Source organism: Acipenser ruthenus, chromosome 9 (assembly GCF_902713425.1).
Source record: "Acipenser ruthenus chromosome 9, fAciRut3.2 maternal haplotype, whole genome shotgun sequence".
Classification (NCBI taxonomy): Eukaryota; Metazoa; Chordata; class Actinopteri; order Acipenseriformes; family Acipenseridae; genus Acipenser; species Acipenser ruthenus.
In genome coordinates this window covers 6,095,691-6,111,057 of record NC_081197.1, presented here as the reverse complement: position 1 = coordinate 6,111,057, position 15,367 = coordinate 6,095,691, and the positions used below count along the sequence as shown (strand labels likewise).

Here is a 15,367-nt window from a genome sequence, read left to right as displayed (position 1 = left end):
ATGCTGATTTTTCTCCTACAAAGACCATTCGAGCAATCTTGCACTTTATAGAATTGTATATTAAGCAATAAGGTGTATTTTCCCTCTATACTGCCAATGGAACCCAATTGCATGCAGTTCCCATAATTGTTATGCAAATGACTTCACCTCTTTCTATTGAAAAATCATTTTGTCAAGAATCTGCCTCAATGGTGTATAGGGACGGTGTTCCTGCTCCTTTCCCATACATTGAGGTGCTGAATGATTATGGGTCTTTATTAATCCTCTTTCAGGGACTGTAAAACCATGAAGAATGGATTAGAAAGGTTACTTTGTGTCTCCTCTTTTTTAACAAGTCTAACAATATATAAACTTGCTTTGTAGTGTTATGCTATTTTTTTATAAATTACACTGCTGTTTAGAAAATGTATTTGAAGTGAGGCCTATAGTTTAACCTTGTCATTTACTGACCCCAATAAAACCAGTGGCAAAAGAAACATTTCAGTTTATAGTTGACAAATGAAGTCTGGGCTCAAACGAGTTTGGAGGACTTTCCTAAAGTTAAACTGAAACACATTTTTATAATAAGGATATAAAAGTATATAAGTATTTAATAACTAGAACTACAACATCAGTTTTTGGAAATATGTTTATGAAGCACACAAGAGGCACAGTATTTAACATTCATCCATTTTATTATTCCAAAAAGTAAAAATCACATTTGAAAACAAAGAATTAAACAGTAATATTTAAAAAATGTAATAATTTAATTAAACATTAAAAATACAAGACAAATAACACTTAGAATATTTTGCTTCATAAAATTCTTCTTCAGACATTTCACATGTAACAGTATTAAATAAACAGCGTTCGTAACCTTTACTATCAGTAAGAGACATGCTTTGTTCTTTTTTGTTTAGGTTACAGCTTACAGCCTATGATACAGTGTTTAAACTGCTATCTGTACCTTTAACACATTTCAAGAAAAGACAAACCTTGACAAGGTTATCCTGTAGACTAGATGACAGATATACAGTATACATCTTTTCATTTTAGAACACAGTCTGTGGTCTGTCTATGTTACTGGAACCCTTAGTGTGGCACGGACACATGCATTGTACAGAATAGCAGGCGCCTCAACATACCCCTAGATTCTGATGCTCTCTTCAAACAACTTGATAAAGGCTGTCCTAACCAGGCTTGAGTGTTCTTATGTGTGCTACAGTGTGTATATACAGATTTATAAAGATGGCTCCAGAAGTTAAATGCTATTGAATACATTTAAGAGACTCTATATGTAATATTTGAGGACACAGTCTTAAATATACAAATCTTTTTAATAAAAAATCTTACCTTGGATACAACTTATTACATAATATTTATTGTATGTTTTCAGGCAATTACACAGCTTCACTTGTATGCGCATGTGTGTTAAAAACGAAAGTGATATTGTTTCAAACAAACAATATCAGTGTATTGTTCACTTGTGACAAGTTATCCCAGTCATTAAATAATGTTCCATTTGTTTGTAACTATTAATGTTTAGACACTGAACTTAAATATTCTCTACACATGAAGATTGTAAAGTTTACTGCATTTATATATGAGTTAAGTGTGTGGTTTGTCAGTGTCTGTTGCTGACATTAATCCAACTCCAAAGCAATTGTATAGGACATATACATGACGCTTCAGGGGGTCTACAACCAAGTAGGCAAAGGTCTGTTCGTGATCCTTGGTAGCAGGATAACACATCCCAGAGTCGTTCTGCAAACAGTTACAACGATAAATCACAATCAAACGAAAAAGCCCAAGAAAGAAGCAGGAATAAAAAGCTAGTTGCTTTGGGCATTGCCCTCTTGTACTCTGCAATCTTCTAACTTTCCAATCAGTTGCAACACTCCTGCTAGTTCATAACATGCACATGAAAATAAAAAAGGTCAGAGCAATTTTAGAAAGAACGGAATCATAACCCTGTCAAAGAGAAACACATTTTGCAATTGCTTATATATCTATTATCAGATTACCTGTGGAAACAGCACAACAGCACACTCTGCAATATCAAGGTTTTTTTTTTTTTTTTTTTTAACTGTACTTAGCTGTAAAACTAAACATAGAGGGTTGTCTCAATTAAGCTCACAGCTGCCAAAAAGATTAAAGCTGCTTTCATTGTCAGATAAAGAAGGTCAGTATGGAAATTCTAGAGTGAATCATCTTGCAAGCTGTATTGGCATTGAGACAAAAAAAACAAACTAGCAAACAAAATAAAACATATGAACATAATTTAAATATTTTATTTACAGCATGTAATAAAAGAAACTATAAAATTATATTGCAAAACTCTACCGGAAGCCATAACAGTAGTACAGTATTTCATCTTAGATTTCGAAATGTCACAAGTTTTGTAAGTATTTTTCGTTAAGTATATGGAAAACTACAACGTTGTATGTAATTCAATATGTTAACATAACAGGTTTCATTCGACTGTATGAAGCAAAATGTGTTTATTCTATAGGGAGATGCAAAACTTTAGGTCACAGCTGTACAGTATGCAGGAAGTATTAATGCCAGCAGGCAGACAACATATTTTGGTAAGATATATTTTTCTCTATCAAAATAAACATTTCAGATGAGAGGTGGAATTCTTCAGAATTGAGAAACAGTGTATAATTGTTGTTATTATTATTGTTAAACACATATTTATTGTAACATGCTTCTATCAGCCAATAAATCAAGGAACAGAAATAAATCTTAAATAAATAATTAAACTTGTGTATAAAAATGAACCACACACAGTACTTACATAGGCAGAGACTTTAAACACAGTTGAGATTACATTAATTCCTTTTGTTTCCGGATCCTTTTGAACACTGTCAAAAAAAAAAAAGAAGAAAAAGGCTTAATACATTTACCTTTACTGGTAACACAGCAATTCAAACTTTCACTTATTGAAAAGACATTTTGTTCATCATAACATCACCATAAGCACCTGTGTTATTTACCTATTCTAAGGAGAAATGCAATCACATTTTAGACTGGGCTGAACATTAAATAAATCCCATCTGTAGCCCTGCATCACAGCTGAACAATAATTCATAGACTGCTGCTAACATTTCACTCACATCCTGAGATTCTGATTGCAGGAAAGCTACAGTATGAGAACGGGGTGCTTGGGTGGTCTTCTGTTTTTGATTTAAAAAAAGGACAGGACGACCAGGCTTGCATCCAGAACTAAACAAAAACATATATTTTTGAGTGTTATGAATTTATTTTACAAAATCCAACACACAAAAGCCATCACAATGAGAAAAAGGGAGGAATGGAACAAAAAAACACATTCATTTTCCGTTTGTTAGCATTCCTCCTGTGCTCTCTTAAAACATTAAAGTACACAGGCTGCCGTTACATTTTATTTATTATTATAATTATTATTTTTTTTTTTTTGCAAATCACATAACCTCATCAAAAATGTTCAATATACCTAAATCTGAATCCTACTAAAAAAGTTTATGACCTTCTATCAAACCTGGAATAGAATCTGAGCTCACACCTTTGGAGGTGAATATAAATAAATAAATAAATATTATTTTTGCTGGCCTACATTTTTCTTTTTTTTATGGGGTTTGCATATTTATATTTGCTTTCAGGGCTACTATGTGCATCAAAGTGGCTTCTTATTATTTCTGTCATTAACAGCCTGTTTTTCTAAGGACAAACTTTGCACTGGAGCAGAAGCTTAGTTAACCTGGTCTATGGCAACTTTATACCAACCTTTTGGTAAACCAAAAGGGATTTTGCAAGTTGGGAGTTTAATTATCCATCTGGCTTTTATTTTAATTGGCTTTAGAACTATTAATTTGTGTGAGACACATATAGCAGTCAACATACAATTAACTCAGAATGAGTAATCATTGGAATGGCATATCTCCAGTCACACTTCTGCTGTAAACAAACCATTATATTGTAATGGCTTATTATTACATCAGCACACTTTACAAATTAATACAGAGCAGAACTCTGAGTGTAATTGCCATTTTCTTTCTTTTTTTTTTTTTTAAATTTAGTCGTCGCCAATTTTTTACCCCGGTTTTCTCCCCAATTTAGTATGCCCAATTATTATCTGTATCCTCGTCTCACCGCTCGCAACCCCCCCGCCGACTCGGGAAACGGCGGCTGGAACACGCGTCCTCCGAAACATGCTCCTGCCAAGCCGTCATTTTTCGCACTGCAGATCCACAGCAATGCCACCAGACCTATAGTGCCGGAGGACAACACAGATCTGGCGGCTCCACTGCAGAACCACAGGCGCCCTATCGGCCACAGGGGTCGCTGATGCGCGGTGAGCCGTGGATTCCCCTGCCGACCTAAGCCCTCCCTACCCGGGCAGCGCTCAGCCAATTGTGCGCCGCCCCCCAGGAACTCCCGGTCACGGTCGGCTGTGACATAGCCTGGATTCAAACTTGCGATCTCCAGGATATAGGGCACATCCTGCGCGGAGGGCCTTTACTGGATGCGCCACTTGGGAGCCCCATAATTGCCATTTTAAAAGGCTGTCTGGTTTCGTGAAGATAACTTTGCAATATATAGAAGTTCCCAGTCATTCAGGTGAGACAATGCTTTAAGAAGAACACACTTATATCTAAAAGTAGAATATAAAAGTTGTAAAATTTTCATTAAATACATATATATAAAATCACAGCCTTTGACAGGTCAGTAAAATCTTTGGCGGCTCACCAATCAATTTCTAAAATTTAAACCGGGAGCAATGTAATACTGTGGACACAAGAGGGCGCTGAAGTGATGATATTTGTAAATGCTTGTGGACAGCAAGATGTTATTATTATTTGTGAAATAAAGCCAAGTTCTATTAACATATTTCTTAAAGTACCTTATTCCAGAGGCGGCAGTACGGGGGGGCTTGGAGGGGCTGAAGCCACACCACAGTTTACCTTAGCCACCCCTGTAGCCCCGCCACCGAAAAATTAAAAAGGGATATCTCAAATGCAGCCTATGATTTATCGACGTGACTTAAAGTTGTGTAAGACTTTTCGGAGACTTAATGTATGTTTCAACAATCGAGGTATCGTCTTTAACAAGGCGACTTTAATCATGGAGCAACAATACAGTACAGACATTCAACGTGAACTCAGGACTGGGCGCTTGCTGTGTGAGCACCGACAACAAGCTGCTCGCTTTTGTGCTGAAGAAGGGGGAACTGCGTTGCTATTAGGCCTACTTGACCTAGAGAAGGATACCATGCAGTTGTATGCTGAATGTGAAGGTTTGCTCTGTGTCATCTTGAAATGATTTAGCAACCAATTGCTGAACACTGAAAATGGTTAATGAAATATAAACTGTAAAACAATAAAAATAAAAATAAACTCCCCTTAGGTGATGCTTAATAAAGCACTGTGTGCAAAGAGATGATGGATTTAGCTAGACCAGTAATCTGAAGAAAGACTGCTTAGGTATAAGAAACAATTAAACTATTATCTTTCCTTCAGAGACGGTTCTATTTATATTATCAGCCATGTATCTAACATCTGGCAGGCACAATAAAATGATAATTACTGTTTGAAAATCTTTTTTTTTTTTAAGCCCCAAGTGGTGCATAATTATATTAAAGTATCTACTTTTTTTGTTGCCACATTCTACCACATTCTTGCCTTTCACCGAGTTTGCCGGCTGAGCTTGGTATAGGATCTAAATCCTTTCTAAGTAATGGTGTTGTCTGAAAGTTGCCTGGATTAGTGACATGCTGATGTACAAACACAAAGCCTGGTCAGAAGTTGTAATATTATCTTGTTTTTTAAGCATATCTTTTTTTTTTTTTTTTTTAATTAATTTATGACTATTAGAGAATTATGATCTGCAAAAAAATATAGTGTAAAAAGTTAATATAAAAACACTTTCTGTATAAGGAGGGCTTGCTTGTTTAATTAATATTTATAAGTAAAACAACAGATATGATATTTAAAGCCAACAAAGACTGGGATTACATTTTAATTTAAAATGGTGATATTTTCTTTCATTTTAGTCAAACTGCATTCACCACGTTATTCTATAATGGTAGACAGAAAAGTAATTGGTTTGGGGCTTTAAACACTGCAGCCATAGATTCCACTTGTAACACAAGCTGGGGTCTATTTCCTCTTCTCAGACCCTGCAGATGACCCTGATTGTGTCATTTTGAGGCTGAAATTGCTAAACAGGTTTTCACATGACAATTGCTGCTGGCCATTTTCGGCTGCAACTAACTGCAATTCTAATCGGGTTGTTTCGTAAGATTCATATTATACAAACAGGCTGTTTTAGAAACACTGCAGCAAGGTGGCTAAAACCTTCCCTGTCTGGGCAGCAGCGCTGGAACCACATATGACGTGGATAACTGGTGTTAAAAAAGGCTGATAATGGATGCATTATATCTGAATTTAGGGATAATCTGAAACAGGCAGACCATAATGGCAATCACTCAAGTTAATGTATTAAATAAATAAACAATACCTGTAAAGCAACCCATATCCCATGTAAAATTATTTCCATCTTTGCCAGTTCTCCCGCTAAAGTTACAATTAGCATATCAGAGGTGTTAGTCAAAGCACAATTTCATAACAAATGCATATGCATTAAAAAAAAAAGAATAGTTTACAAGATAAAGTTCCTAACTCTTTGTTAAGGAATGCCCATCACAGTGGGATGAGTGATTCTCATAGATTAAACGTTTGTGTATACTGTAGTCACCTCAACTATAGTGTTCACGGATATGCCTGCCGCATGGTGGATAATCATGTATCTTTGAGACAAGAAACTGAAATTCCTGACAGTAAAAAATTGCAATATAGTAAAAAGTAAATGACATATTATTCCTCCTGCCTGTCCTTGAACCGAAGAGAAACTCTAAGCTACAGACGTAGCATTCTGGCAGGGACTTTGAAGGCTCTACTGTTCTCACTACTTTGGCACACATTTTATATTCATATTTTATTAATAAAGTGCATTGACTCAAAATTATCCTTACCTGTTAGTAAAGCCTTTACAAACCATTATACCCACAACATTCACCATTGTACTTGATGACCACCTTCCCACTAGAGTCATGACTGTTTTTCAATGTGATTGTAAAGCATTTCTTATATACTTACCTAACCATATCCTTATAAACAGATTTGGTAGTCTCTATATAAGGACCAATAACATCTTCATACTGGCAGAGAGATCCGCCCAGGCAGAAGTGTTTAAACAGCCGAAATAGAAACTCCTCACGATCCACTTGGCTGATTATTTCATAATTTTCAGAGTCCTCCAATATCAGCATCTTTTAGATTTTATAAGAAAAAAAGGGGTTACTTTAGAAAAGGTAAAAAACAAACAAGCAACGAAAAACAACACGTTTGCCCTTATCTGATGTAATTACTAGATGTAGTTTACATGTTTTAAAGTCGTATTGGCTTATTTGTACGGATATAAGATGCAAAATGAAAACGGTGCTGTGCTACTTTCCTCAGCTTTCTCAGTTTGGCAATCTCTTCTAAATCTAAAACTTAAAAGTAACGGTCGCTATATCTCTCTATAAACTGTGATTATCTCATTGCAACACTTACTACAAACGTGATATTATTATATTGTACCACTATATACTTTATTTTAAATCCAGACATGAATAACATAATAATGGAGAAAATATGTAATATAAATTAATTCAAACCTTTCTCAGTTCATCAAAATCTCCATAAAATTCATCAAAGCACTTTCGAATGTGACCCGTTGCTCTTAAGATACCATCCGAATACAGAGGGTCAAATAATGCCATTGAAACTCTGGTGCATGGAATCAGATCTGCCTTAACTTTTGTCACTTTTGTGTCTACAAAGTGGGTGAAAAATGAAAAGCTGTTATTAAGATGTAAACACATACATTAACAAGTACAGTATGTTAGTAATACACATCCACGGCTGTAAATACAAAACAATAGCTAATAGTATCATGAAAAAGATTACTATGACCTAAATACACCATATGTTCATGTAAAAAAAACATAAGTACGCATCTCCAAAACCAAACAATACAAACATCTTAGCAGGTTATTGTATTCTATTGCATTTGTACTGCGCAATGTTTTTGCCTATTATGGTTTGACTAAAAACAGCATGATTGTGCACATAATCTGTTGATTGTTAAAATGATCTTACTTCCCTATGATACTGCTCAGAATGATCTATTCTTTTAGTTATCTGTCAAAATGAATCATATTCTGTATTTTCAGAGAAATCGGAAACTGAAGTGTACCCTCCAATACCAACATTGTCATTATTTTAAAAATAGTTTGACCCACATACAAATATATATGATCTGGGTCTTAAAACACACTGGCTGTAGTTGTATACATTTAGTTGTATAGTTTTATAGCACTGGGAAATCCTCTTGGATTGCATCAGGCATCTATCTGTGTTTATCCCAGGGGTTCCCCTAAAAATAATGAGTTGATGCAATCCAGGAGGACTCAGCAATGCTGCAAAATGCTCCAATAACACCCAGCCGTGGTGTAACCTGGTGGCGTATAGGTTGCTTCAATCAACTATTTATTGCACTTGCAATTCATATAGAAGGCATACACAGAACAATGCCCTTCAGTCTTTTGTTTGATGAAACCTTCCATTTAGCAAGTTTCTCCTGCTAATAACAAGTAAATTGAACTGGTGAACCATCCTGCTATACCAGTTAAAAACAAAACAAAACAAAACTTCTGTCACAACAGTAATAACAAAGTTAACATGCTGTGACATGCCTTAAAAAGGCCAGTGACACTGTTCTTAATATACCTAAGGTCCTCCATTTTCCGGGAGTATCTGCAACTTTCACACTGGAAACAACACATGGGTCACTGAAGAAATCCTGGGGGTTAAAAAAAACAAACAGACACACAAACAGATACTTTAGGTTATATGTTAGAACATGTACATTTAAAAATAAAAGCCTATTATTAATTTAGCTGTTTCTATAAAATACACAAAAGCTCAACTTCACAATGATTAGGGAAGTAGCAACACTGATTTAAATTTAGAACATTGCCATTGTCATACAGTTCATCTAAAAAATAGTAAAGATGAATACTTACTCTTACAAAATCATCCTTTTGGTAAGGCTGGAAAAACTGATCAAAATTAAATGCTTGTGCTGTAATTCTCCCCAACATGGACCTGAAAAAAAAATTAATAATAATAATAATAATAATAATAATAATAATAATAATAATAGAAAGATAATTCAGCATTTACCTATGAAACCAAATATAACATTAATGTTCATCTTCATACTACATATATTATTGTAAAGAAAACGTATATACAGTAACTGTCTAGTGGTGTCTACTGCAGGAGATATTATTAAATGCTCTACTCAACTGCTCATCATTTTAAAAAGTGTTTTAAAAATACTGTACATAAATATATCTACAATAACGTTTGCGTAATACGTTTTTTACACAAACTTCCAAACTTCATACAGCAAATCACGAGATATTGAGACACTTGAATTGACCTGAATGGGCAATGTTTCCAACAGGTCACACGTCCCATTTTCTGAGGGAAGTAAATGAAAAAAAAGGGTGTTCACCATTTCATTAAAAGTTGCGACGTGTTCCAGTCTTTAAGAAAGGAAAAGGTTTTATTCGAAAGCAGATTAAAGGTGAATTTTGAATCCCCTTGAAGCTTTCTAACAGCAGTCATGTTTATCGTTCACCGTTTACTGTTGTCGTGGAAACGAACCAAGAAGCAAGCTCACTTACCGACTTCCGTTGTAATGAGCGTGAGGGATTGCACCAATCAGAGATATTTATCAGTAACTATAGCTAACCATGACGCAGACAGAAACTTCCATACTGGAATATGTCGTGTTTTTACTGAAACTTGTATGGGGAGTGTATTTAAAACATGGCTACTCTACAGTTAGTAATTTACAGTTTGCAAAATGCAGTCTGGAAAGTAAAATCTCACAGGCATATCCCAAACCTGAAATTCAATTTATTTTTATTTGTTGCACACAGCTAAATTTTATTTATTTATTTATTTATTTATTTATTTATTTAAGAAACGATGTAATAACATTTTCAATAACAAATACAAAAATGAGGAACAAAAGTACTGAAATTAGTGTTCCAATTAATCATCTTCTAATGCAATTTTTAAAGTTTTTTTTTTTTTTTTTTTTTTTAATTCAATATAATAATAAGAATAATATACATTTGTACATTTCCCTGCCAGTTCAGTATAATCTAAACTGTATAATCTGTTTTAATTTTTCAGGAAAGATAATAATTTTAAGAAAACAGCCTCAAACAGCATGCTGGGTGTTTTATTTCTGTAACATTTTTGATGCAGTTAAACTAGGAACTTTTTTTTTTATTTCAATTAAAATAACATTTTAAATAAAATGTGCTAGAGTACAGCTGTTCCATCTGCCTGGCCTTAAGGTAAAGCTGATTTTAAACAGCACCTGTCTCCAGCAAACCACCCACTTCCCCAAATATAAGATAAAATACCTGCCTGTCAAACAAAGCTCGAGGGAACACACTGGGGTGTAAAAGCTACTCTATTCGAAAAACTACGCAACGCGCAACATTCACAAGAAACCCAACAGCAATGCTGCTCCGTCACTGCAAGCTTGGTGACAATACAAGGTGTGTTTTAAGTAACCCCTATTAAATGATAGGTACTGTATAACATCCTTAACCTTCTATTAAATGATAGGTATAAAATCCTAAACTTCCGAAACTCATTTATCAATCATCATCCCAGCATTCCAAAAGCATGGTCCAAACAAGAAAGGCTGACATGTGCAGCTATGACACATCTTTCCCCTAGTAATTAACAGCAACCTGCTTTGACCCGAGGAGAGTTATTAAATACTTCATAAACGAATGTCCTGTTACCCTATTTCCTGTTACAGGTAATTTTATCCTGGTTGTTACTGGATCTATAGCCCCTTATCCAGACAGTGGTGCAGGAAATAAAGCAGGTATTCATTAAAACATATAGCTACTGGTATTTCTCTTGTTCCGACTACCTTTTATACTGGCTGCCAGTGCATGTATGCCGAAACATGTACCTGAATATAAGGTCTTCTAAAAATCCTTAAAAGAAATAAACACTAATTTCTTTTTATTTAACCAAATATTATACTGTAGTAAAATTTGTAATCATGGAATCTCTGTTTGTAAGCCATGATTTAAGATAGCATTGCACTTCCTTGGTCATTTCATCTAAAAGGTGAAATTGTCCCTAGCCCTATAACAACTTCTTTCCCATCATTAACCAACCAACTTCATGGTGCTGATTGGTTAATGACAGGAACATGCTTTGACCCCGAAGACACCTCTGAGGTGAAATGACCTAGGAAGTGAAAGTGTAACACAATTTCTGTGAGTAAGGCATGAAAATGGAGGACTTTCTTTAACTCAAGACCTACAGTATGCAGCGAATGGAAGTGTAAAACAGGTCAGATTTATGGAATTATTTTATTAGCTACAATTACTTTTAACCTCATGTTGTTTGTTTTAAAAAAATACACTTTGAAAAGATGTCCCTATAAGACAAAATGAAAGTGATTGATGTACGGGTATTGTTACATACACAATAGGAAACAGGTAAACGCAGTCCTCCCACACCCAAACAGGATTATTCCTTAGCTTTTAAATGAAAGCATGCAGTGCTCATTAATTCAATACAGCCCCTGTCATTTTCCCATGTATTTCTTTTATTGATAACTGTCAGAATAATAAATAATAAATAAAAGTTCCAAACATTGTTTTTCTCATCAATTATCTTGTCTCTCACAGTACATCTTGGCACACATTGAGCCTGGTGTTGCCAACAAGCAGCTGAGATGACTCAGCTAATGAGAGTTGTACATCCACAACCATAACAGAAAGCTGCGACTTGTAAATAAAGTACAGTTGATAGGTAAGAAGGTAGGTGTGTGTATGATGTAGCTGGGAAACTCATTTCAGAGCACTCTCACACACCCGCTGTCACGAAACGGGAGAGCAGGGAAGACTCTACAGTACTGGACAATTATCTACACAGAGAAAAAACCTGCCCAACATGCTTTGTACCCATCTATAATGCTTTCAGACTGGATGCAAAAGTCTGAAATGCATCAGAATTGGTCTGAAATCACTAAATTCACCTATGCTTTGTTTCCACATATGTACATACTGTACATGTCCCAAAATAATTTATATAAATAATACACATCAACATGGTATGGATCTTGAACCAATTTTTTTTTTTTAATTAACCCAGGCAACACATTTCCAAAGACCACGTCATACCAGAAGGACACATAATCATGCAATCTCAAAATAACAATTCTCAGCTTGATCAGTAATCTCTGGCTGTTCTCCACCATCTCCTTTTACTACATAACTCACTTTATTGTCAGAGACAAAATAAAAAAAAGTTATAGTTATCCCAGGTGTATTGAGGACTGATTTTGAAAGTCTGCTAGGATCCAGGTGTCAGCCTTAAGGAGGTGACTTCAACGCAGGTAATTCTGAAGGTTTCAGCTGGTTAATGATAACCTGAAGGCTTTGATCAACTAGGTGGATGGATTGTCTTACACTGTTCCTGTTGTGTTGCCATGATAGACAGCATGTAGAAGTCAATTCTACATTTTACATGTAACAGAGCCTTTCCCATGAACAAATATGAATAATCTTCTTGTTCTTCTGCAATGTTTCCACAGCTATGCCCCGGAGGCATCTGCTGTAGAATATTCTTTTAAATACACCGCATATGCAATCTAAATGGAAAATCTTTACCAAATTATAACATATTAACACAGAATTCTTTTTTTAAAATTTTCATTTATTTTTATTTTTAAAGGTACCATTTGAATACAAAAATAGCAGTGTATGATTAGCTAGACAGTGAGAAGAGTGGTTGACTATTGATATTTAGTCCTCCTGGGCTGGTTCAAATTTGGAAAAACACTGGTGCTTAATGATACAGCTAAGAAGGATCCTGCTAAGAATTACAATCAGTGTGTATTGGAAAAAGCACTATCACACTGGTATTGTTACCACTGTGATACCACATGTGACGCTGTCGTGTTTGAGGACAAGGGCAAAAAAAAGTTTATAAGGAAAACTAAAACGACAGCAACTGATGAAGCGTGTTTGAGTTGTTTTTTAATTGAGTGTATCCAATTATAATCCCCCCCCCCACCGATTTTCTCCCAATTTGGAATGCCCAATCGCTTTTCTCCTCACCGCAGCAATTCCCCACATGGCTCAGGAGACCTGAAGACTCAGTGGGCGTCCTCCGATCCCACGACCAAGCCAGATTCCTTTATCACCCAGAAGCTTGTTATCGGTATGACTCAAATAAAACCAGGGCCTTATTTATAAAACAATGGGATGCCAGTAAATGCTTGGGATACCATTAGACAATACTGTCATACTACTTCTTTTTTGACCAGTATAGACTGGCAAAAAAAAGTAGATTTCATATGGGACTAAAACCACCTCCTTTACTAAACGTTTTAAATCTAATAGGGTTTTTACTTAGAGACTGACGATAGCTGAATTTTGACAAAAATGGAAAGTCAGTTTTATTACATGCCCTTAACTGCAAAAACAGCAACTTATTTGAATGTGAAAAGACACTTTATGAGCTGAAACCTGTGCTTTGGGTGTGTTCAAACTGAATTTAACGCTATCAATGTTAGCATGGAGAGAGCAAGCCTCTGCCAAGTCAACAGCTCATTACTCTCTGTCCTCCACCTTCAGCAACAAGCCAAGACACGCTGAGAGAGGCCATAATTAGCTTTGTTCCTTTGAGAAGCATAACTCTTTAATACAACTGTTTGCTTTCTACTTGGCCTGGGACATCTTTAACCACCATGCGTGTCAACAGACAGAGAAGACCGGTTTGGGGATAAGTCAATTAGTGCTCAAGTCTGAAGCCAGTCTGTGATTGACTCTAATCGAAAGAGACAATTACTTGCTGAAAATAAATATACAGCAGCCTCAGTGCTGTTTAACCTGTAATTAGAAAAAAAAATGTGGGCGGTAGAAGAGCTTAACTAACTTAATGGAAACCATGCTGACTCACTGACCCGGGATCAAGAGATATGATCAAAGAGACTGTTGCCTCCCTCCTTGACAATAACTGAATTCTTCTTTGGTCATCTTTACAAAACTGTGCAAGTAATGACACTTGTCTGCCCTTTACCCAAATGCAGGTCAGAATGCATGTCCCAAGAACTGCACTTTACTTTTTTTAAAAATACATTTAGGACTGGGATAGGATAGGCACATTGTAAACAATTGTGGCTGCAAAATCCAAATTGCCTCGCAACCAGGTAATTATTTTGCACTGCGGCCTATGTAAGCTTAAGAGCAATGCAAATTACTCAACACGCACAAATAATGAGCTGCAATCATGATAATGAGGGTTATAATGAGCGCCGCCTGTGCATCAGACTATTTGGCGGCCGTACTTACAGCCCAGAGGTGAGATGAGTTAGGAGTAGTAGGCGCTGTATGAGATTTGTGGAGCAAGGAAATCAAACCAAACAAAAAAATATGTCAGAGGAAAGGCAGCAAAGTTCTCTTGGCACACGGGAGAATGAAAAGAAAAGTTTTCTGAGGAGCTAAGAGTCCTTATGGCTGAGGTCACTCAGCATGAAATTGACTTGTTTGGAAAAGCCTCAGTCAACATCAGTTATGCTGCCAAAGAGGCCATGTGGTCCTCTATGGTGGAGAAAGTCAATGCTGTCGGTGTACCAGGAGGATAGTCAGCCAGGTGATGAAAAGATGATCAGCTATTAGGTCTAGGATGACCTGCAGTGAGACAATAATGCCTTACCACCGATCCTCCAGCATCCCAAAGTGAGCCTAAGTTTGAATATGTGGTGTCTTCTCCGTCTTGGCCTACTCCTACTAAGGTTTTCCTGCCTGTCCTCAACAAGAGCCAAGCGTCTCCGCATCAGGAAGTGTACCACAGTAGCCATCCTGAGGCTAACAAAAGGTGTCTGAAGGTGTGTGGTTTTATACAGCTCTTAATCACTCACTTCTACAATGGTTTGCACCATGTCGGAGGAAGTGCAAAGTGTTTGAAGGGTCAGCAAAAGTGCAAGGCAAAATCCTTACATCTCATTATAATGTTTGCATCAGCTTTGTAGTCCATGCTTTTTTCTTCATCTGAATATATTTAAATATCATTTGAATGGATTAATGATGGCAAAGTGCTAACTTGATAGCAGGTTCAGAATGGCAGATGAAAAACATTCTTTACATATGCCGAATCTTATTTTACCCCTGATTTTCTCCACAATTTGGAATGTCCAATTATTGTATCTGCTCACCGCAGCAATTTCCCACAGGTCAGGA

General features: G+C 36.0%; 1 protein-coding gene across 2 annotated transcripts; it reads right to left on the bottom strand.

Annotated features, from left to right (window-relative positions):
• Nucleotides 1-655: 655 nt before the first annotated feature.
• LOC117973070 (cilia- and flagella-associated protein 300) lies at nt 656-9,774 on the bottom strand. 2 transcript variants are annotated; one of them, XM_034924083.2, is made up of 7 exons: nt 9,589-9,774; nt 9,092-9,173; nt 8,796-8,868; nt 7,682-7,839; nt 7,119-7,291; nt 2,780-2,846; nt 656-1,743 (listed from the first exon to the last, which is right to left on the bottom strand). In XM_034924083.2, exons 1-7 carry the CDS (start codon nt 9,699-9,701, stop codon nt 1,588-1,590), a joined length of 822 nt encoding a protein of 273 aa, XP_034779974.2. In that variant the 5' UTR covers nt 9,702-9,774; the 3' UTR covers nt 656-1,587. The 2 variants fall into 2 exon arrangements, with proteins under 2 accessions (XP_034779974.2, XP_034779973.2); XM_034924082.2 differs by having other exon boundaries at nt 9,514-9,616.
• Nucleotides 9,775-15,367: the final 5,593 nt, after the last annotated feature.

What these genes read in the sequence shown, in the direction of transcription:
- LOC117973070 (XM_034924083.2), bottom strand. Translation starts at nt 9,701, where the DNA reads ATGACTGCTGTTAGAAAGCTTCAAGGGGATTCAAAATTCACCTTTAAT. An exon ending in TCGCAACTTTTAATGAAATG is followed by an intron (nt 9,174 to 9,588) that starts GTGAACACCCTT and finishes TTTTTTTTTCAG; the next exon opens with GTCCATGTTGGGGAGAATTA. An exon ending in TGTTTAAAGTCTCTGCCTAT is followed by an intron (nt 1,744 to 2,779) that starts GTAAGTACTGTG and finishes AACTGTTTGCAG; the next exon opens with AACGACTCTGGGATGTGTTA.